General features: G+C 44.1%; 1 protein-coding gene across 6 annotated transcripts in view; it reads right to left on the bottom strand.

The window, feature by feature from the left end:
• Window positions 1-27,217, bottom strand: part of SLC35D1 (solute carrier family 35 member D1) — a 64,796-nt gene that overhangs the window by 20,076 nt on the left and 17,503 nt on the right. For 2 of the 6 annotated variants that reach the window (XM_021096493.2, XM_084964756.1), the window contains 3 exons: window positions 12,799-12,866; window positions 11,040-11,118; window positions 5,464-5,546 (listed from right to left, as the gene is read on the bottom strand). In XM_021096493.2, coding sequence (XP_020952152.1) covers window positions 5,464-5,546; window positions 11,040-11,118; window positions 12,799-12,866 — 230 coding nt within the window. Of the gene's footprint in view, window positions 1-4,629; window positions 5,547-11,039; window positions 11,119-12,798; window positions 12,867-20,006; window positions 20,125-24,596; window positions 24,702-27,217 lie in introns of those variants that run through there. The other 4 variants (XR_014808042.1, XR_014808041.1, XM_084964755.1 and 1 more) reach the window with 4 other exon arrangements.

The raw sequence follows: 27,217 nt of genomic DNA, 5'->3' as shown, positions 1-27,217 counted from the left end.
TACTACTACAGATCCATTAAAATGGCTAGAATTTGAAAAACAAAAACAAACTGACTCGACCAAGGGCCAGTACATAGAATAATCAGAGCTCTCATTCTCTTAAACCAAAGGGTACAGACATTTTCAAAAGTAGTCTGGAAATTTCTAACAAAGTTACACTTGCCATACAGCCATACCATACACTCCTAGGTATTTACCCCAGGGAAATGAAAACTTACGTTCACACACAAACTTTTAGCAAATGCTTTTGGAACCTAACACAAAACAGCTAAAAACTGCCAAACTCCCCAAACGGCTTTCAATTGGCGAATGCATAAACAAACTGTGATATATCCATAATGGACTACTACTCAGCAGTAAAAAGGTATAAACTACTGATACCTGCAACCCACAGAATCTCACATGCAACACGGAATCCCCATGCAACATGTTAAGTGAAAGAAGTCAGACCAAGAACCACGTAACAGTATGTATCATTCATTATATGACATTCTGGACACCACATGGATAGAAAACACATCTTTGTAAGGAAGAGCGGTTCCATGCAAAGGGATATGGGGAAATTGGGGAGGGGGTGGGTAATACAATTGTTTTATACCTTAAATGTGGTGGTAGTAGTTATGTAACTATGCATTTGTCAAAAATTGCAGAATTTTATAAAAGGGGGGGGACTTTTACTGTATTCAAATCATAATATTTTTTTTTTAATGGAAGAAATAAAAAGAATCACAGATAGGAGTTCCTGTTGTGGCTCAGTGGTTAATGAAACCGACTAGGAACTATGAGGTTTCAGGTTCGATCCTTAGCCTTGCTCAGTGGCTTAAGGATCTGGCGTGAGCTGTGGTGTAGATCACAGACGCAGCTTGGATCTGGCGTTGCTGTGGCTCTGGCACAGACGGCAACTACAGCTCCGATTTGACCCCTAGCCTGGGAACCTCCATATGCTGCGGGAGCGGCCCTAGAAAAGGCAAAAAGACCAAAAAAAAAAAAAAAAAAAAATCACAGATTCTACAATTCCAGCCTGGGCTTATGCGGATGTTGATGTCATCATCTGGAAACCTACATCACTTGGGCCAAAGCCAGAGGCCAGAGCCCAGCCTCTGATGAAAATACGAATGCATGTTCTGTCACCACCCTTCTCTATTCATTCCCCACTCACTCTGTCACTTTTTTGGGCTTGGGTGAGCCCAAGTAACTGGCCACTGGAAAAAGGCACTTAAGGGAATTGGAGACTGCCAGGCTCTCAACAGAGTCCTACTGGGGGGGTGGGAAGCCTTCTTAAATCACAGTATCACATTTGAATGGAGCCTGAGAAGCTATCAATGCAAACCTCCTGCTTCCTGGAATTGAATCATACCAGAGAGGGAGCTATTTAAACTTTTCTTAAAACAGCAAAGAAACTAGGCAAGGCGGAGGGGAGCTGGATGTATCTGAGTTTAATCATAGACTCCTTTAAGATTACAGTTCCATTAGTGATTTCCTTCAACGTACAATCAGCCCAGGCTGGACTGACACCATTTTCAATCAAAGTGAACTCTAATAAGTGCCAATTTAAATGTGGTTTTTACATTAAGGAAAAAAAAAGTTAAGCCCACAACTTAGGAGTCTGCTTTACAAACACTGAAAAGCATGTTTCAATGGAAACAGTATTTGAAACAGAAGATTACCTGGATTCTATTCCCAACTCTGCAAAAAATTTGAACACTGACTGGCCAAGTTTACTACTTATCCGTCCTATCCTTCTCATGAAACAGAGATTAAGGAGATATGGCAAGTAGAATTTGTTACAATAAAACGTGAAAGCAGGAGCTCCTATTGTGGCTCAGCAGTGAACAAATCCACTGCGTATCCGTGAGGAGGTAGGTTTGATCCCTGGCCTCGCTCAGTGGGTTAAGGATCCAGCGTTGCTGTGAGTTGTGCAGGTCACAGACCCAGCTCAGATCTGGCATGGCTGTGGCTGTGGCTGGCAGCTGTAGCTCCAATTGGACCCCTGGCCTGGGAACTTCCATATGCTACTGGTTCAGCCCTAAAAAAGCAAAAAAAAAAAAAAAAGTGAAAGCAGTTAGACATTACTAAGACTACTACATAGGGACAGAGTACCAAAGGTGATGTTACTGACTAACATTACCAGCAAAACAGTATTGATTAACCAGAACTATGCTGCACTACCTAACAACAAAAAGAAATTCCACTGGAAGAATTTTCAAGATGTTGGATTTGATCTCTGTTAGGCTGCCATACGCGATAACATTCCAACATACTCAGGCACTTAGAAGTTTTTTAAAAATCACCTGCAATGGGCAAAAGATACCTAACATTTCTTATAAGACACTATGTTATCCTGTAAGAGATTTGAACTGTAGGTAATTGAAAATGCAAATAAGAGCTTTGACTTCACTTTGACTAACAGGTTCTTATGTGAAGGGGACAAAAAAAAAAAAAAAAAAATCCAGGCATGAGTAGGGTCTCTTATCATGTCATGATGATTCTTTAACCCAGGTTTTTATTTTTTTTTTATTTTTTATTTATTTTTTTGCTTTTTAGGGCCGCACCCACGGCATATGGAAATTCCCAGGCTGGGGTCTAATTGGAGCTACAGCTGCCAGCCTACACCACAGCCACAGCATCACCAGATCCGCATTTGCAATCTACACCATAGCTCACGGCAACGCTGGATCCTTAACCCACTAAGCGAGGCCAGGTAGCGAACCCACAACCTCATGGTTCCTAGTTGGATTTGTTTCTGCTGCGCCATGACGGGAACTCCTAACCCAGGTCTTTAGAAATGAATGAAACTCAAGCCACATCCTAGGTCAGAACTGATTCACCATGTTGCTCTTTGTATTAGGCCATTCTTCACAAACACTAATGAAAGAAACTGATATTTACTAAGCATAGATGCCAAGCAGTGAATCAGGTACTTTACAGTCATTGGATTACTTCATCCTGACAACAATAAAGAGATGGGTACTTTTATCCCAAACACCTAGAAAACTGAAGCTCAAAAAAGACAATCAAACTCACTTAAAATCACACAGAGGGCAGGCATCAGAACTGCACCTCTGAGTAAGATCTGAGACTCTACTCAGCTTCTGCCTGTAACGTGCAATCCTCAGGATACTTACACACGCACCCTTCCAACAACTCCTACCCCTACAAGTAACAAACGATTTTTTTCCTCTACAAGACAAACAACCATAGTGGCAAATAAATGTCACGGAAGGGGAAACAATGAATTATTAACCTATTAGTAATATTAGTATTAAATTCTCATACTGATTCATAGGAAACATAGAATAGGTATTATCATTTGTTTATATTTGGGGAAATAAAAATTCAGAAAAGTTATATAATTTACTGCAAATTAAAAAGATACTACCTTATTCTAGTAAAGAGCGTTAAGAGTTTCCAAAGTGTTTTTTCACCAATCCATATCAAATTTATTTATTTATTATTTATTTTTGTCTTTTTGCCTTTTCTAGGGCCACTCCCTCGGTGTATGGAGGTTCCCAGGCTAGGGGTTGAATTGGAGCTGTAGCCACCGGCCTACGCCAGAGCCACAGCAACGCGGGATCCAAGCCGCATCTGCAACCTACACCACAGCTCACGGCAACGCTGGAATGTTAACCCACTGAGCAAGGGCAGGGACTGAACCCGCAACCTCATGGTTCCTAGTCGGGATTCGTTAACCACTGCACCATGACGGGAACTCCCATATCAAATTTATTAAGCAAATAGTTATTAAGCAACAACCCGGATTCGTTCTAGGAGCCTGGGGAACTTGAGTGAACAATACAAGCAGAGATTTGGACCCTCATGGAATTTGCATGCTAACAGAGGAGAGAGAACATAGGCAATAAACAGAAGAAGCGAAGCAGAATAAGAGGGTTTGGGAGGATCCAAAGAGGAAGAGCAGAGTGCAATTTTAAATAAGGGGGTCAGGGAACTTTGAGAAGGTAACGTTTGAGCAAAAACTTATAGGTCTTGGCATGCAAGCATCGGACAACATTCCAGATGGAGGAAATTTCCTGTCCAAACATCCTAAAGAGAGAGCATACCCTGTATTCTAGAGGGACAGCAAGGAGGTCTGTGTGGATGAAGGGGAGTGAGGGAAAAGAAGGGAGAGCGGAAACTGGAGGTCAAGAAAGGGCCTTGTCTCAGGACGCTGGGACATGGAGCGCCTCGGGGTGGTGGGGGGGTAAGAAGAAGAGTGACATGTTCTGACTTAGCTTTTACAAGGACAATACTGCCTGCTCTCTTGAGAATGGACTAGGTGTGTGGTGGGGCTGGGGGGGAGCCAAACCAGAGATGCAAGTATAGAAGACTAGGCAGCCTTCTAGGCAAAAGATGTCAGTCGCTTCGATGATGGTGAGAGCAATGCAGATGGTGAAAAGTGATCTTTGTCGGAGATATTCTGAAGGTGGAACCAACAGAATTTGCTAACACACTGGATGTTGGGTATAAGATTGACGAGTTGAGGAGGACTCCAAGGCTTTTGAACTGAGAGGCTAGGAGGCCAGTCTCCATCAACTGAGCTGCAGAGGCTGTGGGTGGAGCAGACTCTGGAGGAAAGAGGAGTTCAGTGTTGGACATGTCAGCGGGAGGCATCAAGTGGGCTGTTCCATATACAAGTGTGAGTTCAGGACAGAGGTCTTTAGAATTTGAGGATTTTAAGGCACATAAATAGTATTTACAACTATTTATTCAGAAATTCAAAATTCTCTGGGAGTTCCTGTCGTGGCTCGGCAGTTAGCAAATCCGACTAGCATCCATGAGGATGTGGGTTTGATCCCTGGCCTCGCTCAGTGGGTTAAAGATCCACCAATGCCATGAACCGTGGTGTAGGTTGCAGACGCAGCTCAGATCCTGCGTTGCTGTGGCTGTGGTGTAGGATGGCGCCTACAGCTCTGATTGGACCCCTAGCCTGGGAACCTCCATATGCCGCAGGAGCAGCCCTAAAAAAAAAAAAAAAAAAAAAAAAAAAAAGACCAAAAAAAAAAAAGAAATTCAAAACTCTCTAACTGAAAAAGATCTTTCATGCAAGTCACCCTCATTGTTGATTATGATAAATAAAGTCTAAAGAAATAGAGCAATATGTTCAAGTCAGACACATACAAAGAAACACTAACAGAGTTGGTATTCTTTAGCCTGGAATTTTCTTGAGAACCCTGCACTCCCATCTAGCAGAATAAATAAAAGATTGTTCTTTGAAGGCTAAGTAAAAGGGGTTCAACTTCCAGAAAAGATTCATGCAAATCTGCATAAAATATGGAACCATTTTCTCCCCCTTTCTTAAAAAGCACTATTGAAAGACATTAAACTTACAGTATATTATAAACACTCCATAAATGTTTAATAATAAAGGAACAAATTTGCCATTAAATGGCCCAAGCTTACCGTGACACTATTTGACAATCGAAATCCACTTATCAAAGTGGCTACATTTAAATATTTTTAACTTACCTGATATTTAAGCCAATGAAGTTTGTCCATGTGAAAATATAATCTCCACCAAAGACCATTCCAATATAAGTTATTAATATATTCTAAAAAGAAAAATGGCAATATACAGAGGTTTAGTTGAATGTTTTCAATATTCATAAAAACTTATCCACACTATGACCCAAATACCTATCCTTAAAACACAAAAGTAAACAGACAATAACCAAAACCCAGTGATCCTCAAATGAGTGTAGTTATGAGCATGAAGACTAATTAAGAACAGTAACAGTAGCCTCTTCCCAATCGCTCCAGAAGCTAAATGCTTTCACCTGAACTGAAGAAAGCAAAAACAGAAAGGATGCCTGCCTGCCAGCAGCTCATCAAGGCAGCTTCCCAGACCTTACATGGCCCCCTTTTAAAAGCTGCATGACATTTCCAGTGATGTCACTGCCTCCTGACCCATTTCATTTGAAGGAGGCTCATTTGTCTTCAGCCAGGAGAGCCAAGGGAACTGGAACATTGAGCTGTGTAGTTCATGGCTTAAAGCCTGAGGCCTTTTTCATCTGACTCTGTAACTCTAGTGCTTTAGGATCCAAGAGGCCACAGCATCCCTGAATTGCACGAGAATAAGCGAGGTGGCTTGCTCTCTAAAAAAGCAAGATAGAGAGAAGGAGGTCCTTGAGCATCTGGAGGGAAGCGTGCAGTTGCCCAGGGACTGACTTTCTGATGCCTCAGTTGTCAGTACCGAGGGAAGGGGGTGCCGAGGTAAAGCTTTTACTGTTCCTCTAAGTTTCCCTTTGTACCCCCAACAGAGTTGTGTCTACCTGACCTCATTTTATTTATTTGAAAAAAGTTTTATTTTTTCATTCATTTATTTATTTTGCTCTTCCCTAAGGGTCGACATTATAAATCAGAATAGAGAAACACTGCTAACTTTTTTTATTTCATTTTTAAAGTTTTACTGAAGTATAGTTGAATTACAATGTTGTAATATAGGCTATACAACAAAGTGATTCAGTCATATATCTACATACATCCATTCCTTTTCGGATTCTCTTCCCCCATAAGTTATCACAGCATATTGGGTACACTGCTATTTCTAAGAGTGGACAACACCCAGGCAGGTTTAGCAAACTTAAAAAAGAATGCTTTTTCCGTCCGCTGAGATAACAGCTGACTTGTCGAGAGAAGAGTGAAGAAGGAAAACCTGCCTACAAGCATCTTTCCCTCTTTTTTGAAAAGGGAATAGGGGGATGGTGGAGAGTTTACCGATGCAAAGACTGTTTCTAAAGGAATCCTTCTTGGTACCTTAAAAAAAAAAAAAATCACATGGGGAGTTCCCGTCGTGGCGCAGTGGATAACGAATCCGACTAGGAACCATGAGGTTGCGGGTTCGGTCCCTGCCCTTGCTCAGTGGGTTAACGATCCGGCGTTGCCGTGAGCTGTGGTGTAGGTTGCAGACGCGGCTCGGATCCCGCATTGCTGTGGCTCTGGCGTAGGCCGGCGGCTGCAGCTCCAATTGGACCCCTAGCCTGGGAACCTCCATATGCCGCGGGAGCGGCCCAAGAAATCTCAAAAAGACAAAAAAAAAAAAAAAAAAAAAAAATCACATGGGAAGTCATCTCATAGTAGCATGCCTCAAATCTCCTTTCCCGACTCCTTTAAGCTTCCAGGTACAAACACCTTCCGCTTATCTGGCTCCCTTTTAATAATCCTCAGACCACAAAGGTAAATAAAATTTTACAAATTTTGAACTACTATTCAGTTCTTCTGTAACCTCCCGTCTTTCACATTCTTAAGTCACTGCCTCCCTCTATTACAACTGCCGGAAACAGTAAAGGTCACAAATATTTTTAGTACCTGGGCTCTCTTAGATTTGGCCTATGAAGCAGAAAGTAAAGCACCAGAGTGTTTTTAAAAAGCCAAAATCAGGGAGTTCCCATAGTGGCTCAGTGGTTAACGAATCCAACTAGGAACCACGAAGTTTCGGGTTTGATCCCTGGCCTTGCTCAGTGGGTTAACGATCCGGTGTTGCCATGAGCTGTGGGGTAGGTTGCAGATGCGGCTCGGATCCCGCGTTGCTGTGGCTCTGGTGTAGGCCGGTGGCTACAGCTCTGATTGGACCCCTAGCCTGGGAATCTCCATGTGCCGTGGGAGCGGCCCTAGAAAAGGCAAAAAGACAAAAAAAAAAAAAAAAAAAAAGCCAAAATCAGGAGTTCCTGTCGTGGCGCAGCAGAAATGAATCTGAGTAGTAACCATAAGGTTTTGGGTTCGATCCCTGGCCCCGATCAGTGCGTTAAGGATCCAGGGTTGCCATAAGCTGTGGTGTAGGTTGCAGACGTGGCTCAGACCCTGTGTGGCTGTGGTGTAGGTCGGCAGCTGTAGCTCTGATTAGATCCCTAGCCTGGGAACCTCCATATGCTGGGGTGCACCCCTAAAAAGCAAAAAAAAAAAAAAAAAAAAGGAAAAAGCAAACTTCAATATTACTTTTATAATGGAGTGCCCTCTGAGAGAGCAGTCAAAATTATGTCAGCCTCTTCTAGGTCTAAGGATGGAGAAAGTTACTTTTGAGCAGACTTTCTTATTATTTGAGGGGGGAAAAATAAACTTAAACCCCAAGTCATAGTAAACAAGGCTGGTGGGCAACCTGGGAAAATGAGGAATATGGAGAGTCCCCTGGAATCCAGAGATCCAGGGAGAGAGAGACTGACTTGCAGAAACTGCTCAGGGAACTTGAGAGAGGAAAAGGAGAGAGAACCCAATCCTCGTTGCTCAGCATCAGTCAGAAGTGAGAAAAACTTGACATCCGCATTAGGGCATCCCAACCCAGGTTTGCTCTCAGGAAGGACACGCATACCCGCAAAGCAGAACTCACCGAAAGCACAGAAGGGTCTGCGCTGGAAGCTCAAAACCGAGACGGCAATTCTCAGGGGTTAAAATACCTGAGACTCAGCTGGCAACCCTGACGATTTCCATGCTCTGCTTTAGAGATGCTGATTCAATATATCTGAGATGGGCCCAGGCGCTTCCGCTTTAACTAGCTCTCCTAAGCAAGTTTCCCACGACACTTAAGAGAAACAGGGAGGCTGACCGAAAGGTTTATGAGGTGCCAGGCTCCTCAAGCACAGGTGCAACCGCAACTGAGCTACAAAGGTTGTAACTGGGAGGCTAATGAAAGAAGCTCCACCCAAACCAGCAAGGACATCCGGGTACCCCCATCTGTCTGAAGGCAAAACCACAAGGCCGTGGGAAGCAAGAGCAATTGTAAGCCACAGCTGAGCCTTGAACAAAGGCGTCAGGGGCGCAGTGGAAAATCCGAGTGTAAAACTCATCAATGGGCCTCCTTATCTGCAATTTGGCACCTGTGGGTGCCACAGCCGCAGATGGTACAGTACTAATAGCTACCATGGAAAAACCCTCGTGTTACGTTGACCTGAGCAGTTCAAAACTGCATTGGTTCAAGGGTCAACTGGAATCATAAGATCCAGTTTGTTCCCCTCCCTTTAGAGTCTGGAAGTAAGACTGCTCCTTTTGGACTCAGTTCATATGGTTCTATGGGGAGGAAATATCAAAAAAAAAAAAAAAAATACTAGACTATGTTAATGAGAGCATGACTGTATTTGTACCCCATGCGGACAATGATCAAGACCATACATTGAGAAATTCCAAGCAAACAAGGTTTAGTTATTTGCTAAATAACTTCCCTGCACCATCCTTCTTCTTGGTGAAAAACGTGGCACCAATTCTCCTGTCTCTCATGTTCTTGCAGTTTGTATTCTGAAGAGGCAAGCCATCGCCTTTGCTCATGAAGCAGTCACCTTATAAAACCCAAACAGGGCTGAGAGCTAATTTGAGGGCTAAAGCTGTCTCAGCCAGCCCGGGCCTTTGAAGGCTTATTTCTAGCTTTCACCGCAGTTCACACAGCTGACGTGTTACAGCTTAACTTAGAATTCTAGTCACACCAAACACTCCCAATTCCAAGATTTCTGGTTACAGACCCCCAAATCTAGTTTCTCAAATGAGGTCAGGTGGTTTGGGGTTAATAGATGCAAACTATCACATTTAGAATGATAGACAATAAAGTCCTACTGTATAGCACAGGGAACTATATCCAATCTCTCCTGGGACAGACCACGATGGAAAATAATATTTAAAAACAAAGAATGGGAGTTTCCATCGTGGCACAGTGGGAAATGAATCTCAGAACCATGAGATTGTGGGTTCGATCCCTGGCCTTGCTCATAAGGATCCTGCGTTGCCGTGAGCTGTGGTGTAGGTTGGCTCAGATCTGGCGTTGCTGTGGCTGTGGCGTAGGCTGGTGGCTACAGCTCCGATTAGACCCCCTAGCCTGGGAACCTCCATATGCCACGGGTGTGTCCCTAAAAAGAAAAAAATAATTAATTAATTAAAAATAAAGAATGTGTGTGTGTGACTGAGTCACTGCTATACAGCAGAGATTGGCACAACATTGCAAATCAATTATACTTAACACAAAAATTTTTAAATATAGGAGTTCCCATTGTGGCTCAGTGGGTTATGAACCTGACTAGTATCCACGAGGATGCAGGTTCTATCCCTGGCCTCACTCAGTGGGTTAAGGATCTCGTGTTGCTGTGACTGCGGTGCAGGCTGGCAGCTGCAGCTCTGATTCGACCCCTAATCTTGAAATTCCATATGCAACAGGTGCGGCCCTAAAAAGCAAAATTAATTAATTAATGAAAAAATAAAACTTTTTTCAAATAAATAAAATGAGGTCAGGTAGACACAACTCTGTTGGGGGTACAAAGGGAAACTTAGAGGAACAGTAAAAGCTTTACCTCGGCACCCCCTTCCCTCGGTACTGACAACTGAGGCGTCAGAAAGTCAGTCCCTGGGCAACTGCACGCTTCCCTCCAGATGCTCAAGGGCCTCCTTCTCTCTATCTTGCTTTTTTAGAAAGCAAGCCACCTCGCTTATTCTCGTGCAATTCAGGGATGCTGTGGCCTCTTGGATCCTAAAGCACTAGAGTTACAGAGTCAGATGAAAAAGGCCTCAGGGTTTAAGCCATGAACTACACAGCTCAATGTTCCAGTCCCCTTGGCTCTCCTGGCTGAAGACAAATGAGCCTCCTTCAAATGAAATGGGTCAGGAGGCAGTGACATCACTGGAAATGTCATGCAGCTTTTAAAAGGGGGCCATGTAAGGTCTGGCTCACACTTAGGAAAGCTGCCTTGATGAGCTGCTGGCAGGCATCCTTTTCCCTATAAAACGGCCAGAACTCTCCCAGGAAGAGAAGAGTTCTCACTGGGAATTAAAGGGACACACCTGTCACTACCGAGCTAGTCACCTGCTCTGTCGGAAACAGGCCTGCTTCTCCTTCCTCTTCCCTTAGATGATACATGGCCTTTCCCCCTGCTCCTCAGAGCCAAGCTTCCCAAAAGCAGAGATTAATGCTCTTAAAGACTTTCAGAAACCATCAGCACAGTTTGCCAAACTATTAAGACAATCTGTGAGTAAGTAAGAATTGTGGGGTTTAAGGCCATAGCCAGACTTCTTTTAGAGGAACAATTTTAAAACAAAGCAGGTACCCAACAGAGAAGAGTATTTTTTCACCTCACCTTAATACAGCCAACTATTGTAGTTGTAAGAGCAGAATTATACTGCGTGCAGAGTACTGTGGCGTACATCAAGATAAATCTGGAAAAAAAAGAAGGGAGAGGTATCTAGAAGTTAAGATCTGATTGCTTCCTTTACAATCATCTCTAGCTAAGGAAAACAATCAGTGTCAGCCATGCCAACACATTCTACTAGTCACTGACTGGCTGTGAGCTTTCCCTGCCTCACTGCTGCTGACACTGCAGCTTCAGATGTTTTAAAGTTTCACTAGGGAGTTCCCGTCGTGGCGCAGTGGTTAATGAATCTGACTAGGAACTAGGAGGTTGCAGGTTCGATCCCTGGCCTCGCTCAGTGGGTTAAGGATCTGGCATTGCCGTGAGCTGTGGTGTAGGTGGCAGACACGGTTGGGATCTGGCGGTGCTGTGGCTCTGGTGTAGGCTGGCGGCTATGGCTCTGATTAGACCCCTAGCCTGGGAACCTCCATGTGCCATGAGTGCGGCCCTAGAAAAGACAAAAAAAAATTTTTTTTAATTAAAAATTTAAAAAAAAATAAAGTTTCAGCAGAAACACATGCCCATTTAGTGATCAGGTGTTTCTCCCAGCTACTGCACCAAAACCCTGAGACTACCATTCATAATCACGAGCACACTTTTTAGATCATGGTTCTAATTCACCGAACCCAGACAGAAAGCTCAGGGCGCACAGGGCCTGGCTCAGGTGTGTGTGCTCCATGAGGTCACTATGACTATAGACCAGGATGAAGGCAAGACAGCTTCTTGAGGATGGAAGAAGAGCAAGTGGGAACCACTTACAGAGGGGTTAGAGTTCACTCAACAACTAAGTGGCAGCAGCTGGAACTCCCAGATTGCCAATGAGGCTTCTGAGCCTGACTCAGTACCCAGGGTATCATGTCAACTTGACTTGGAAGCATCCACTCTCTGTGTGCCTAGCCTGTGTCAGAGCCAGTCACAAACATCAACTGAAATGACTGGCTGAGGGAAAAAGCACGAGGGAAATACGGAGATGAAGAGAAGAGGCCCATTTGTAGACACGCTCTTGCCTTGCACAACCTGCTAGGGAGAAGTCAGCCCTAAATCCAAAGGCTGTCCCTGCTGCCTACTAATTCTGCAAACTTAGGCAATTTACTTGAGTCCCGAGCCTGCTTTCTCATAGGTAAAGGGACGGCAATATCAGCCAAATGGCCGATGCAAAACCAAAATTAAATAATGCATGCTGGGAGTTGCCGTTGTGGCACAGAAGAAACGAAGCTGACTAGGAACCATGAGGTTGTGGGTTCAATCCCTGGCTTCACGCAGTGGGTTAAGGATCTGGCATTGTTGTGAGCTGTGGTGTAGGTCACAGTCGTGGCTCAGATCTGATGTTGCTGTGGCAGTGGTGTAGGCCAGCAGCTGTAGCTCCGAATGGACCCCTAGCCTGGGAACCTCCATATGCCTCGGGTGTGGCCCTAAAAAACAAACAAAAAAAAGCAAAATATAATGCATGCTGAAATATAAGGGTGCTTGTCACCTACTAGCTTTCTGGGTAAAATATTAGTTTTTTTCTCCATCCTTCTATGCATGACTCTGAGATTAATTTGGTAGCCCTGAGGGCACTCTCCCAAGGATGGTGAAACCTCCTGAATCTGAAGGTTGATCTTAAGCTGATACACTCAAGAGACAGGACACTTGAGGAATAGGCCAAACGATGCTAGAACAAATTTCTCTAAGAAAACTATCTGCTAACAAGGCAGCAATGGCTTACCCCATCACACAAGAGAGGGTGAACTGCAGAAGAAAGAGGGTGTCCGCCCAGCCTTCAAAATCCATTGCCTGAAATACACAAGAAAGCATCTGATTGTAGAGCAGGCCTGCCGAGCCAGCTGTCCCATTCATTAATCGAAATCCTATGCCCCTGCTCCCACCACACCGACACATACGCACCCTTCCCGCATCACTCCAAGGACAGAGAGTGATATTCAGGAATTTCATGTACAAAGAGCTGAATCAACAAGCAGCTGCATAAGGTGTTCTCCTTTCCAAAATGTACTGTGAAGGGGAGTTCCCGTCGTGGGCCAGTGGTTAACGAATCTGACTAGGAACCATGAGGTTGCGGGTTCAGTCCCTGGCCTTGCTCAGTGGGTTAAGGATCCTGCGTTGCCGTGAGCTGTGGTGTAGGTTGCAGATGCGGCTTGGATCCCACGTTGCTGTGGCTCTGGCATAGGCCGGCGGCTACAGCTCCGATTCAACCCCTAGCCTGAGAATCTCCATGTGCAGGAGCAGCCCAAAAAATGGCAAAAAGACAAAAAAAAAAAAAAAAAAAAGTACCATGAAGGAGACTCTGTACTCTTCCCGGTTGGTACGAAGAGGAGAAAAAAAAAAAAAAAAAAAAAAACCCTGCTTGCTATTTGCTTGAAGGCACAGTCCTGCTAATCTAAGCAGTCCTCCCAGATGGTTGTATTAAATAAAGGCTTTCTCAAAACTTAAAACATACTTCCCTTCCCTAACACGCGAAAGTTCAAGTACAGCCTGGTGACAAAAACTGAGCCGGGGTCTGTGCAGGGGGAATCACTATTTTAAAGCAATTGACTTAGTAAAAGCAAGGGTTCGGTTGTTTTGTTTGTTTTTAAGCCAAAAGCAACGGAATGAATAGAAATGATAGGGTGCGTGGATCAGCTCATCTCTCATCCAAGAGAGAGGGTTCCTCTTTCGAGGACATAAATTCTCTTGCGATATATGAGTTTGTTAAGCAAATGTGAGAAGCGTTCCATGTTTTCTCTCTCTGCCAACCTGTCCAATTTCAACATAAATCTCACAGCTCCAGGGTCCCTGTGGTTTAGAAACCTAACAGGCAGTTTCACACTCACATGCCTTTGCCTGGAAGGCCCTTCGCCTCAATGTTCATCTGACTCCTGCTGACCTATCCAACCAGAAGTCAAGCAGCTCCTTTGTGGGGCTCCCTCAGATCAAGAAGTACTTCTCTCTAGGGCTCTTGCCTCTCTGAACTGCAAGTCTTTCTACATGGTGTCTGCAGACTGTGAGCTCTGGCGGGGGCGGGGGGGAGGGTATTATGTTAATTTTTTTTCTTTTCAGGACCGTGTCCACGGCCTATGGAGATGCTCAGGCTAGGGGTCAAATCGGAGCTGAAGCCACTGGCCTACACCATAGCCACAGAAAGGCAGGATCTGAGCCACGTCTGTGACCTACACCACAGCTCAGGGCAATGCCAGATCTTTGACCCACTGGGCAAAGCCAGGGATCGAACCTATGTCCTCATGGATACTAGTCGGGCTCATTAACTGCTGAGCCTCGATGGGAACTTCACATCACATTCATTGAATCACATTCTGAATAAAGCATGTGACAGACAGTAGACATTTGATTTGTTTATGGTTCTTTGTTGAGGCATAACATATAAAAAATAAAATTCCCTAAGGCGTTCCTGGCATGGCACAGCAGAAACAAGTCCGGCTAGGAACCATGAGGTTGTGGGTTCGATCCCTGGCCTCACTCAGTGGGTTAAGGATCTGGCATTGCCATGAGCTGTGGAGCTGTGGTGCAGGTCACAGACGCTGCTCAGATCTGGTGTTGCTGTGGCTGTGCCTGCAGCTGCAGCTCCAATTCCACCCCTAGCCTGGGAACCTCCATAAAAAAAGTACAAATGGACAACAGGTACAGGAAAAGGTGCTCAGCATCACTGATCATCAGAAAAATGCACCTCCAAACCACAATGAGATAGCCCCCCACACCTGTTAGAATGGCCATCATCAAAAAGACAAGCAGTAACAAGCATTGGCAGGAACTTGGAGAAAAGAGACCCCTTGTGTACTGCTGCTGGGAATGTAAACTGGCACAGCCACAACAGAACATGCAGGCACACACACAAAAGGGAGCATTATTTAGCCATGAGAAAGGAGAGCCCACCATTTGCAACCACATGGATGGACCTTGAGGGCATTATGCAAAGTGACATAAACCAGACAGAGAAAGACAAACACTGCCCGATCTCACTTATATATACAATCTAAAAAAGCCAAATTCATAGAAACAGAGTTCTCCTGCTGTCTGCCAGGGGCTGGGGTGTGGGGGGAAATGGAGAGATGTTGCTTTTACGACTTCTCAGATGCACATGCTCTAGGGATCTAATGTAAAAGCATGGTATTATAGTTCACAGTTCTATATTACATACTTAAAAGTTACTAAGAGTAGATCCTGTTTTCACCACAAAAAAGAAATGGCGGTTATGTGAGCTAATGGCAATGTCAACTAATGCTACTGTCTCAATCACTTCCTAACACATAACCATATCCAATCAACCGCCGTACAATGCAAACTTACACAACCGTACATGTCAATCATATCTCAGGAAAGCTGGAAAAAAATGATTTGCCATCTCAGAAAGTTCCTGCCCCTTTACAATCAATCCCCTCCCCCACTTACAACCCCTGGGAACGTCAGATCTATCTTCTGTCACCAGAGTTTTGCTGTTCAGTAGTTTTAAATGAATGGGATTGTATAGTATGCACTCTTTTATGTCTGGCTTCTTTCACTTGGCATAACGCAGATGGCTTGGTTCTTTCAGTAAATATGTCTTTGACTTTATAAGAAATGGCCAAACTGTTCTCCAAAGTAGCCATACCATCCTGTATCCCCCCCCAGCCCTGTATGAGCGCTGCTCTACATTCGTATCTATACGTGCAACTGTTTGAGATCATCCTAGTGATTAAGGAAACGGTATCTCATTGCAATTCTAAACCTTTTTAGGTCATGAATCAGTTGACTTTATCATAAATAGCAACGAAAAATAAAATAGAACAAAATAGAAAAAGGAGAGCATTCAGAGCTCTGGCGGGCTTGGCGGAAAGGAATCTGACTAGTATCCATGAGAATGCACGTTTGATCCAATGCACATTTGATCCCTGGCCTCTCTCAGTGGGTTAAGGATCCAGTGATGAGCTGTGGTGTAAGTCGCAGATACGGCTGGGATCTGGCGTTGCTGTAGCTGTGGCGTAGGCCAGTGGCTATAGCTCCGATTTGACCCCTAGCCTGGGAACCTCCATATGCTGCAGGTATGGCCCTAAAGAGAGAGAGAGAGAGAGAGAGAGAGAGAGAGAGAGATAGAAGGAAAGAAAGAAAGAAGGAGGGGTGCATTCTATTTAACAGGAATAAATTTTTTTTTCATGAAATTTTGCTTCATTTATGTGTACATGGGAATGTGAACTGAATCACAATATAAATTTACTTCTAACTGTAGAGGTTAAATGATTAGAGAAATATTAGTCTAAGGAATCAAATGTTACTTTTAGGGTTAAATGCTTAAAATATTTGTACACAGACATGGAATTGTAATTTAATATTCGGCTGAAGCATGGCAAGACTCACACAGATAAACCAGAGCAATAAGTATTGCGGACCTAATACTCCTTTTGTTTTTTTGGTAGCACCCGAGGCATATGCAAGTTCCTGGGTCAGAATCTGAGCCACAGCTGCAACACAGCGGGACTCCCCCCCGCCCCAGACCTAATAGTCTTGAAGAAATAGACTACATTCTATTTCATATACAGACATCAACATCTTTTGCCTTGAAACTTGGAGCACTTTCCTCTAAGTCCCATTTCTTTTTTTAAAAAAGCTTCATAACCTGATTATTGACTTTGAAGTTAGACCTGCATCCAGATCCCCAATACACCAATTCCTTATGTGCATCACTATAATTTTAATTTGCATTTCCCTAATCACTAATGAGGCTGAGCATCTTTAATATGCCTTTTTTGCCATCAGTATTGCTTCTTTGGTAAAGTCTGTCCAAACCTTTTCAAATTTTATTCAATTTATTTATCTTCTTGCTACTGAATTGTAAGAGATTTTTACAATATAGTCTGGATACAAGCCCTTCATCAAACATATACAATTATGGGAGTTCCCATCATGGCTCAGCAGTTAACAAACCCAACCAGAATCCATGAGGTTGAGGGTTCAATCCCTGGCCTTGCTCAGAGGGTTAAGGATCCAGCATTGCCGTGAGCTGTGGGTAGGTTGCAGATGTGTCTCAGATCCTGCGTTGCTGTGGCTGTGGTGTAAGCTGGCAGATACAGCTCTGATTCGACCCCTAGCCTGGGAACCTCCATATGCTACAGGTGTGGCCCTAAAAAGATGATTTTCAGAGTCGGTGGCTTGCATTTTCTTAATGGTGTCTTTTGAGAAACAAAACAATTTTAATTTTGATGGAGTTTAACATCAATCTTGCGTTTTATAATTCTTGCTTTTTATGACTTTCTTCTATGAAAGCTGGTCTTACCCAAAACCACAAAGGTATTCCTCTGAGTTTTCTTCTACTTTTATAGCTTTCGCTCTATTTTTAGGTCTTTTCATATTAGTTTGCTAGGACTGCTGCAACAAAATACCACAAACCGAGTGACTTAAAAAAACAGAAGTGTACTGCCTTACAGGTCTACGTGCTCGAAGTCCAAGATCAAGGTGTCAGCAGAGTTGGTTCCTTCTGAGGGCGGTGAGAGAGAAGCTGTCCACGCCTCCTCCCTAGCTTCTAGTGATGTGCTGGTGATCTTTAGCGTTCCTTAGCTTGTTCAGCATCACCCTGGTGTCTGCCTTCGTGTTCTCATGGCAATCTCCCTCTGTGACTGTGTCCCCACTTCCCCTTTTTGTAACAGCACCCGGGATAATGGATTAGGGCCGCCCTCCTCCACTGTGATTTCGTATTAACAAAGTACCTCTGCAATGACCCTATTTCCAAATAAGGTTGCCTTCTGAGATATCGGGGGTAGGACTTCGGCAGGACTTTATGGGGAGGGGGAGAGCGCAACACAGTGCAATTCAAAATACCTTTCAAGTGAGTGTTTGTGCATGTCCTGACCTAAGGGTCAAGGTTCATTTTTCTGCATATTAGATGTCAAACTGTTCTAGCATCATTTGTTGAAGAGATTATCCTTTCCTCACTGATTTATTGTGGTACCTTCAACAAAATAACTGACCACATGGTCTATTTCTACCTCGTGATTCTCTGTTCTGTTCCAGTGATCTATGTCTGCCCTTAATCTAATACCACACTTGATTAGTTTTATAAAAAAAAAGTCTGGATCCTTAACCAAGTTGTATTCTCCATGGGTTAGTAATTCTATTGATCTTTTCAAAGAGTCAGCTTTTACTTTTATGGACATTTCTCTATTGCTTTTCCATTTTCTACTTCTTCCTCAAAGCTGGTGTTCAGTGGCCTGGGGACCGGGTTGGGTGGGTCCTCCTTCCTATGTCACTAATTTTAAATCCTTCTCCGTTTCTAATATATGCTAATTTCTTTTTTTTTTTTTTTTTATCTTTTTGCTATTTCTTGGGCCGCTCCCGCGGCATATGGAGGTTCCCAGGCTAGGGGTCTAATCGGAGCTGTAGCCACCAGCCTACGCCAGAGCCACAGCAACACGGGATCCGAGCCACGTCTGCAACCAACACCACAGCTCACGGCAACGCCGGATCCTTAACCCACTGAGCAAGGGCAGGGATAGAACCCGCAACCTCATGGTTCCTAGTCGGATTCGTTAACCACTGTGCCACGACGGGAACTCCTATATGCTAATTTCTAGTTTACTTCTGTGCTGGTCAGAATGGTTTCAAGTCTTTAAAACTATGAACACTCTTCTGGCCCAGAATATAGTTTGGTGCACTTGGTGAACAGTTCTGTGTGCACTTGAGTTATTTCTGTTGCTGCTGAGCAGAGTGCTCTATAAACGCCGACTTGACAGCGTCAAGTCGTCTCTGTATTTAATGCCTTTCACTTTAGTTGTTTTATCAATTACTGGAAGCAGAATGTTACCATCTCCTACTATAATTGCAGATGGGTCTATGTATCCTTTCTGTTCTATCAGTTTTTGCTTCGTATATCTGGCAGCTCTCATCAAGAACATACCCGCTCACGATTGCTATCCTCACTTAATTATACTAAACCTTTTACCATGATGAACTATCCTTCTCAAAAAAAAAAAAAAAAGAAAAGAAAAGAAAAAAAAGTAAAAAGAAAGAGCCCTCTCTGTGGTATAGTTTCCTTTATGTTTATACTAACCAAGGTTTACTGAGCTCCTGGTATATGTAGGTTTAGCGTGTTCATCCAATTTGGAAAAACTTCAGCCATTATTTCTTCAAATATTTTTTTCTGCCCCCTGCCCTGCCTCTTTTTTCAGGACTATAGTTACACACATGTGAAACCTCTTAATATTGCTGCACATTGGCGTTCCCGTTGTGGTGCAGTGGTTAACGAATCCGACTAGGAACCATGAGGTTGCGGGTTTGATCCCTGCCCTTGCTCAGTGGGTTAAGGATCTGGCATTGCCGGGAGCTGTGGTGCAGCTTGCAGACACGGCTTGGATCCTACGTTGCTGTGGCTGTGGTGTAGGCCAGCGGCGACAGCTCTGATTCGACCCCTAGCCTGGGAACCTCCATATGCTGCGAGAGCGCCCCAAGAAATGCCAAAAAGACAAAAAAAAAAAAAATTGCTGCACACGTCACTCGTAATCTGGCCATTTGTTTTCTAGTCTTTTTTTTTTTCCTGTACTTCACCTTGAATAGTTTCTCCTGCTATTTCTTTAATGCACTGACCTTTTCCTAGGTAATGCCTAATCTGCTATTTAATACCTTCTGCTTTCTTTCTCAATTCTATTTTAAATTCCCTTCTCTCGCAGCAACGATTCACTGCTTTCTATGTACAATGTGACGTGCTAAGTCCTAATCATGCGCCAGGCCCCACGGGAGGCAGGCCTCGGAGCACTGCGCTGAAGACCCGGCTTATCAGGTTGCTGATAACGAAGGAATAAATGGTGGCAATAAAAATGTACTGCCTTTATATCTGCAGAGCACATTATAGCTCACAAAGCGCTTCCGTATACAGCCTGTCATTTGAGTCCTCCACAACCCCCCTGTAAGGAAGAAAGGCCAAGCCTAGTTATCCCCAAAAGACAAGGAGTGACTTACTTTAGGTAACACAGCTAACCCATGGTACACTTTAGCCTGTGTCCTCCAGGCCCAATGTTCTCTTCACTGAGCATTCAGTTTTCTTCGGGAAAGTGCCAAACTTATAGTGCGCTGTTTCCTTTGGGAACAGAACAACTCTATCTGTAGAATATTAAAATAAATCTTGCAGACATAAGCCCATTTGTATAAAATTCAAAAACAGAAAAATCATTCTCATGGGATTTTTTTTTTTTTTCTTTCGGTAAATACTCAGCCTGTCTCTGGAGAGAGCGAGTGTCTGGCACAGGCAGCCTGTTACAGTCCCATTTTTGCCAAAGGAATGATCTTTAGCTGCCACAGAACAAACAGCAGCCATCTGAAAAAATAGCTCCAGGGGAGATATGGCTCAAACAGTCCTAACGTACAATGGAGCCCACTCTCCCTACCATAAAAATGGTGTTAAAAAACAAACAAACAAAAAACACACAGGCGTTCCATCATGGCTCAGCAGTTAACAAACCTGACTAGTATCCGTGAGGTCATGGGTTCAGTCCCTGACCTCGTTCAGTGGGTTAAGGATCCGGCATGGCCAGGAGCTGTGGTGTAGGTCACAGGCATGGCTTGGATCTGGCGTTGCTGTGGCTGTGGCGTAGGCCAGCGGCTACAGCTCCAATTGGACCCCTAGCCTGGGAACCTCCATGTGCTGTGGGTGTGGCCCTAAAAAGACAAAATAAAATAAATAAAACCACTGCTTATTAAGTTATTATGCTCTAGGCTCAGAAATATTAAGTACCTTTCTAGCTGTACTACTAAGGAAAGCCAAAGACAAAGCAATATATTGTGAATTTTTCTCCTGGATGGCTCTGCATGGTTAGAATCAAAAAGTAAAAGTTCTAGGAGTTCCCCTCTTGGCGCAGTGGTTAATGAATCCGACTAGGAACCATGAGGTTGTGGGTTCGGTCCCTAGCCTTGCTCAGTGGGTTAATGATCCGGTGTTGCCTCGAGCTGCGGTGTAGGTTGCAGACGCGGCTTGGATCCGGCTTGGATCCTGCATTGCTGTGGCTCTGGCGTAGACCGGCGGCTAGAGCTCCGATTCAACCCCTAGCCTGGGAATCTCCATATGCCATGAGTGCGGCCCTAGAAAAGACAAAAAATAAAATAAAATAAAAAGTAAACGTTCTAATTTGAACTCTGCCGTTAATTTTCTTTGAGGCCATGATAAAGTCATTGAACTTTTCTCAGCCTCTACCTACAGAAAATCGCTCCATCTGCCTCTTGTGAGAATCAATTGAGATGATAAAATACAGACACTTTAAATGTATACATAGTTGACATACAGAGAGATTATTCCCTTAAACTTCTACCACTGTTATCGCTCAGGGACAGAGATGCAAGCAAATTTTTCTTCTCAAGACAGGAAATAAAGAAGGCATGGTGAGAATGTGCTTTGTCACTCAGGGGAAAAAAAAAGAAAAAGAAAAAAAAAAAGAGATTTAAAACGAAACAAAACTTCTGCCCCTAGAGGATGATGATAAAGGGGGCACTGGGAAGAAAATGACCTGCTTGGTCATTCTGGGTGACACAGAACTAGATGGGCTCTTTGCCACAAGGCCTGCAGTCTTCAGTCCTGGCTGTGAATACAGACAGAACATCCAAAGATGTTTTCTAAGGCTTTCCTTCTGCTGAAACGAGGTCTCTGGTTGTGCAGGTGCTGGTGCTTTAAGGCGTCACAGGCCAATACACGCCACAGGCATGAAAAGAATGTGACACAATCAATGGGCAAATGGGTTACATGGACCTACTGCTTCCTAAAACTAGGCATTTGGTTTGAATGAGACTTCTGGTTAAATCAAAAATATTTTTTAAAAAATTTTAATGAAAAAAATGTGTTCTTTAGCTGCTTGGGTTAAGAAAATTAAGAGAAGGGGGAGTATCTGAGTATGATTAGGCAGTAACGCTACATCATCAATAACATAATCACGGAGCTCCCTTCGGGGCTCAGCAGTCAATGACCCCAACTAGGATCCATGAGAATATGGGTTCAATTCCTGGCCTTGCTCAGTGGATTGAGGATCTGGCGTTGCCGTGAGCTGTGGTGTAGGTCGCAGACACGGCTCAGATCCTGAGTTGCTGCGGCTCTGGCGTAAGCCGGCAGCTGTAGCTCTGATTCGACCCCCTAGCCTGGGAACTTACATATGCCGCGGGTTCGGCCCTAAAAAGCAAAAACAAACAAACCAAAAAACCCACTCATAATCAATAAAATCTAGTGAAGGTACACATGAAACTAATAATATTTAGGTCAACTACACCTCAATTTTTAAAACAGAAAACAAAAATCTAGTGCAGGGATACAATCATATTTCGTCTAATCAACCAGCTCTAATGGAAGGATTTGCCTATCTGGACCACTCCCTTGGAGAAGAGTCTGAGGCTATGCATGTGCAGGCTTCGCGAGAAAGTGCTGGGCTATGTGGCAACGTCTACAACGTCACTTTACCACCAAATCACCACCCCTAATCTAGTGAGAAGCATGGAATAATTTCAATGTGTACCTGAGTCTTAGATGCAACCCCTCTCACTCGCTGGAAAATCTGCTTCACAAAGAGGTGTCAACCTACTTGAGATTTGAAATAAAATCCAAAGCATGACTGAGACATTTTTGTATGTGTTTGGGTACCTCTCGGCTTACTACACAACCTAAAAAATTCCACAACACCGAGTCTTTGGACTTCAGGGCAAAGAAAAAAGGCTGATGAATGATACCATTCCATTTTGAAAATTCTTTCCCCCCAAAACTCGAGGAAAACATCAAATCCTTAACCTCAATAGCAGACTGCTAGGAAACTTGCTAAGGCACAAGATCGTGTCCTTGCTGCCAATGATCTGCATGGCCCCTTACCTACCTCAGGAAAGCTAGACAAGTTCATGGAGCCAGTGGTCCTAGGTCACCGCCCCTTCCTCTGCACTACTGGACCCATCTGCCTGCTTCCTGCTGCTGGTTCAGACAAGCAATAGGAGCCCCGAGATCTTTAAAACCCCTGCTCACCAGACTCTGCCGCCTATGTTAAAGCCTACATATCATGGCAAAACTATATACTCCGGCTTAACAATGGGGCACTTACTCTTTCTTTCTTTCTTTTTTTTTTTTTTCTTTTTTGGCCAGCCAGAGGGCTATGGAGTTTCTGGGCCAGGATCAGATCCAAGCTATAGTTGCAACCCAAGCCACAGCTGTGGCAAGAGCAGATCCTTAACCCACTGTGTGGGCGGGGGATTGAATCCATGTCCCAGGGCTCCCAAGACACCGCCGATTCCACTGCATCACAGCAGAAACTCCTGGGTCACTTACTCTTATTTTAAAAAAAGCAAATCTTCAAAGGGATAGCAAAAAACAATACTTTGTCAAATACAGGCAAGGAGAAAGATGCGGTCATGCACAAATAGAGAATAACGGATCCAATCCACTCATATCATGCTTGAAAATACCAAGGCCCAGAAAGCAGAAGGGCCTTGACTGTATGTGGAGAAAATACTTCAAGGACTCTGGGTCACAAAGGGATCCAGAAAATATTAAATGATTCTGGACAGGCAGAAGCAGAAACCTGAAAATTCTTCATTATTCAGCAGCAATGCTTCTTCATAAGAGATACCTCCCAGTAGATGATCTGTGCAGGAACTTTTCCTGTAAAACTCATCTGTGCCACGTACTTTAACCACTGATATAATGAAGACATTATACAGTGTACCAAGTGTCTACAGTGCTGGCCTTGTGAGATCTACAGCAAGGGGTCTGTTCTTCCATCCCTGTGTGAGAACACCTAGCAGGATGTGCTGTCAGAAAGCCAGGCTCCAATTCCTGTGACTCTGAATCACTGGCTTTGTGCTGCAGACATTCCCTTTTGGAAGCAGCGACTAACAAGTTGAAACACACTCGGTCCTACCTCACATTTTGGAAAGTCAACTGATGCTTGCTCTGCCTTTAGGTTAACTGGATCTCTGTGGTTAATGGTAAACTGGCCTTTGCAAAATACACAGTTGTCCTGGGATTTTTTAAAAGACATGTTTAAAAAAACTAAGTGCTGAATATGTTGGTGCCTTCGTTTCTAAAAAACTCAGGACTTTGAGAACTTCAACTTTTTTAAAAAGTACACACACACACACACACACATATACAAACACACTCACAGAGTTTGGTTTCTCAGGAGTTTTGCCAAGGACTTCATGCTCACTGGGATGAGTCGTTCCATGGAAACCTGCCTTTCAATTTTTATGGTAATTTAGGTTCTTCTTCTTTGGCCATCAATTCTGGCATAAAGGCTTTGCCAGCCCCATCAATTGCTCGGTATAACTTCTGCCTCCCTAGGGAGCTGTTGTTTGGGAGCCCTCTTACTGGATTCCTGCCCTAACAGAGGGGAGTTTTCCCTCCTCTACCTACTAAAGTTAGCAGTGGGATTTTGAGAAAAATAATTTGGATCTGATTTTGCTTCAATCTGCATCCTGGGTCAAGAGTCTGTAACTCTGAAAAATGAGAACAAATTAATTTGTCCCACCTCCCCCAGTTATTTTAACATTTAGAATTCATCACAGAATAGTCATTATTTATAGAAAAAAAACTTTTATCTTTTTCTTTTGTTCCTTTTAGAAAATGTAAATTTTTTTGTCTTTTTTTTTTTTTTTTTTTCCCTAGGGCCACACCAGCGGCATACAGAGATTCCCAGGCTAGGGGTAGAATTGGAGCTGTAGACACTGGCCTACGCCACAGCAACACCAGATTGGAGTCGTATCTGTGACCTACACCTCAGCTCATGGTAACTCTGGATCCTTAGCCCACTGAGCAAGGCTAGGGATCGAACCTGTGTCCTCATGGATACTAGTCAGATGCATTTCTGCTGAGCCACGATGGGGAACTCCTAGAAAATGTAATTTAAGATACATTCACATAGTGGAACGATCAAAAAAATATAAGAGGACAAATAATGAGAGTCTTGGGAGTTCCCACTGTGGTGCAAAGGGATCGGCAGTGTCTCTGGAGCCCTGGGATGCAGGTTGGATCCCTGGATCCCCAGGCCAGGACAGTAGGTTAAGGATCCTGCGCTGCCACTGCAGCAATTGCTGCTCAGATCTGATCCCTGGCCCAGGAACTCCATATGCCGAGGGGCAGCCAAAAATGAAAAAAAAAAGCCTCCCTCTCACTTCTGTTCTACACTCACCCTGTTCTTTCTCTCATACACACAGACTGGTGGTTACTTTATTCATTTCATTACATTCTTACAGGGTTTCCTTACTTAAATAATAAGTAAACAAAATGAATGTGTATATATATTCTTATATTCCCCCCTCTTTTTTACTCAAAAGTAGTATTCCCAGAGTTCCCGTCGTGGCACAGTGGTTAACGAATCCGACTAGGAACCATGAGGTTGTGGGTTCGATCCCTGGCCTTGCTCAGTGGGTTAAGGATCCAGCATTGCAGTGAGCTGTGGTGTAGGTTGCAGACGCAGCTCAGCTCCTGAGTTGCTATGGCTCTGCTGTAGGCCAGTGTCTACAGTTCCGACTCGATCCCTAGCCTAGGAACCTCCATACGCCACAGGAGCAGCCCAAGAAATGGCAAAAAGACAAAAAAAAAAAAGGTAGCATTCCCTATACACTGCTTTAACACTGTGCTTCTTTATTTAACAATTTCTCCTGGAGATCTTCGCATCCAACGCATAGAGCAGGCAAAACAGCTCTGGGTGAGGAAAGCCAGGAGTCCAACAGATGAGAGCAGTTCATCAGCACAGGTTATCAGGAGCCGGGAAGCAGCTGGGCTCGTGCCAGCGATCAGAAGAGCAGCCCAGCCTCAGCAAGGAATGCCTTCCACCCCTCAGAAATGCTGTTGCAGCCCCGAAAAGAACCAACCAACTTGGTTGATCCAACCTACTCGGTTTATATATGACAAAGCAGACCTGGAGAGCAGAAGGGACTCATGCAGAGTCAGATGGTGACCAGGGACAGAACTGGAGGTTGCTGGTCTTTGCATTCCGGCCCTAAATTCTCTCCACTGTATCCCTTATGTCACCCTTATGTCATTCTGCGTGTCATTCTCTGCAGAATGATTTCAAATTCCTGTGTCTGGCACTGGTCCCAGCTTAGAAGGAAGCAGGATGGGGGGCAGCGGGAAGACAGCCCTAGTCAGGGAATCTGGGTTCTAGTCCCGACCCCTCTTTGGGCCCCAGTTCCCTCATCTGGGAATGTAAGGGCTGGAACCCAATGCTCCCTATGGGCTCCAGGCCTCCAAAGTTGCTGACTTCCACTTTCTAACCACACAGCAGAGTTGGGTCCTGCAGAGACCAGTCCTCGTGGCTGTGATTGTGTTCATGCCACAAGTTCTACCTGGGATGTAACTTTTGTTTCTCTGCCTCCACATCTTTCAAGGCCCAAAAGGGCTTCTCCTGACATTTACCTCTTCAAGAAAATGCTCCTTGTAAATGAGCAAAGCACTCCCACCTCAGCCCTTAGAACCTGCTCTTCCCTTGACCAAGACGGCACCTGCCAAAGAGCCACACGAACTGGTCTCTCGGCCTCTTGAGCTCCGTGTCTGCTCAGAAGCTTTCCCTAATCATCTTATCCAGAATAGCATTTCCCCAGGCACGCTCCTCCTTGTTTATTTCTCTTCATAGCTCTTATGACACAAATAATGTTTAGCCTATCTTACTCCATTAGAACACAAGCTCCTTTTTTAAAATGAGAACAGCACCTGACACATAAACACTCAATAAATATTCAACGGATGAAATTAATGATTCTTTGTAAACAATTAAGCAACAACAAAGCCAAGCTGCAGAGACTCAACTTCTAATACTAATCGGAGGTGTCTGTTGCATTCAGTAGCTTGTTCTGTATGCATGGAAGTCCCCAGTGGGGAAAAATAAAGTCAGGGAGGCAGCAAATGGCTTTGGGAGGCAGATATAATCAAGCAAACAGCAAGAGATCTGCCTGGAGTCAGGGTGACTGGTTCTAGGACTCAACTCAACCTGGAGCCTGTCCTTAACCTCTCTCAGTCAGGTAACTACCTACAACACAGGTCCGCAAGGAGGAGCCGGGAAAATGATTAACATGGAAGCATCTTAACAGGTACAAGATTATCAGGCCCTGTAGGAGAGGCATTATTTGAAGGCCAAAAGTAGACTGATGTTGTTAATAAGGCAGTAGTGTTTTTTATTTTTTGATTTTATTTCATTTTGCTTTTTTAGGGCCAC

This window comes from Sus scrofa, chromosome 6, assembly GCF_054392235.1.
Source record: "Sus scrofa isolate SSC_HxYL_T2T_F1_AM1 chromosome 6, Sscrofa_HxYL_maternal_Yorkshire_Landrace_v2.0, whole genome shotgun sequence".
NCBI lineage: Eukaryota > Metazoa > Chordata > Mammalia > Artiodactyla > Suidae > Sus > Sus scrofa.
This window is presented reverse-complemented; position numbering and strand designations above follow the sequence as displayed.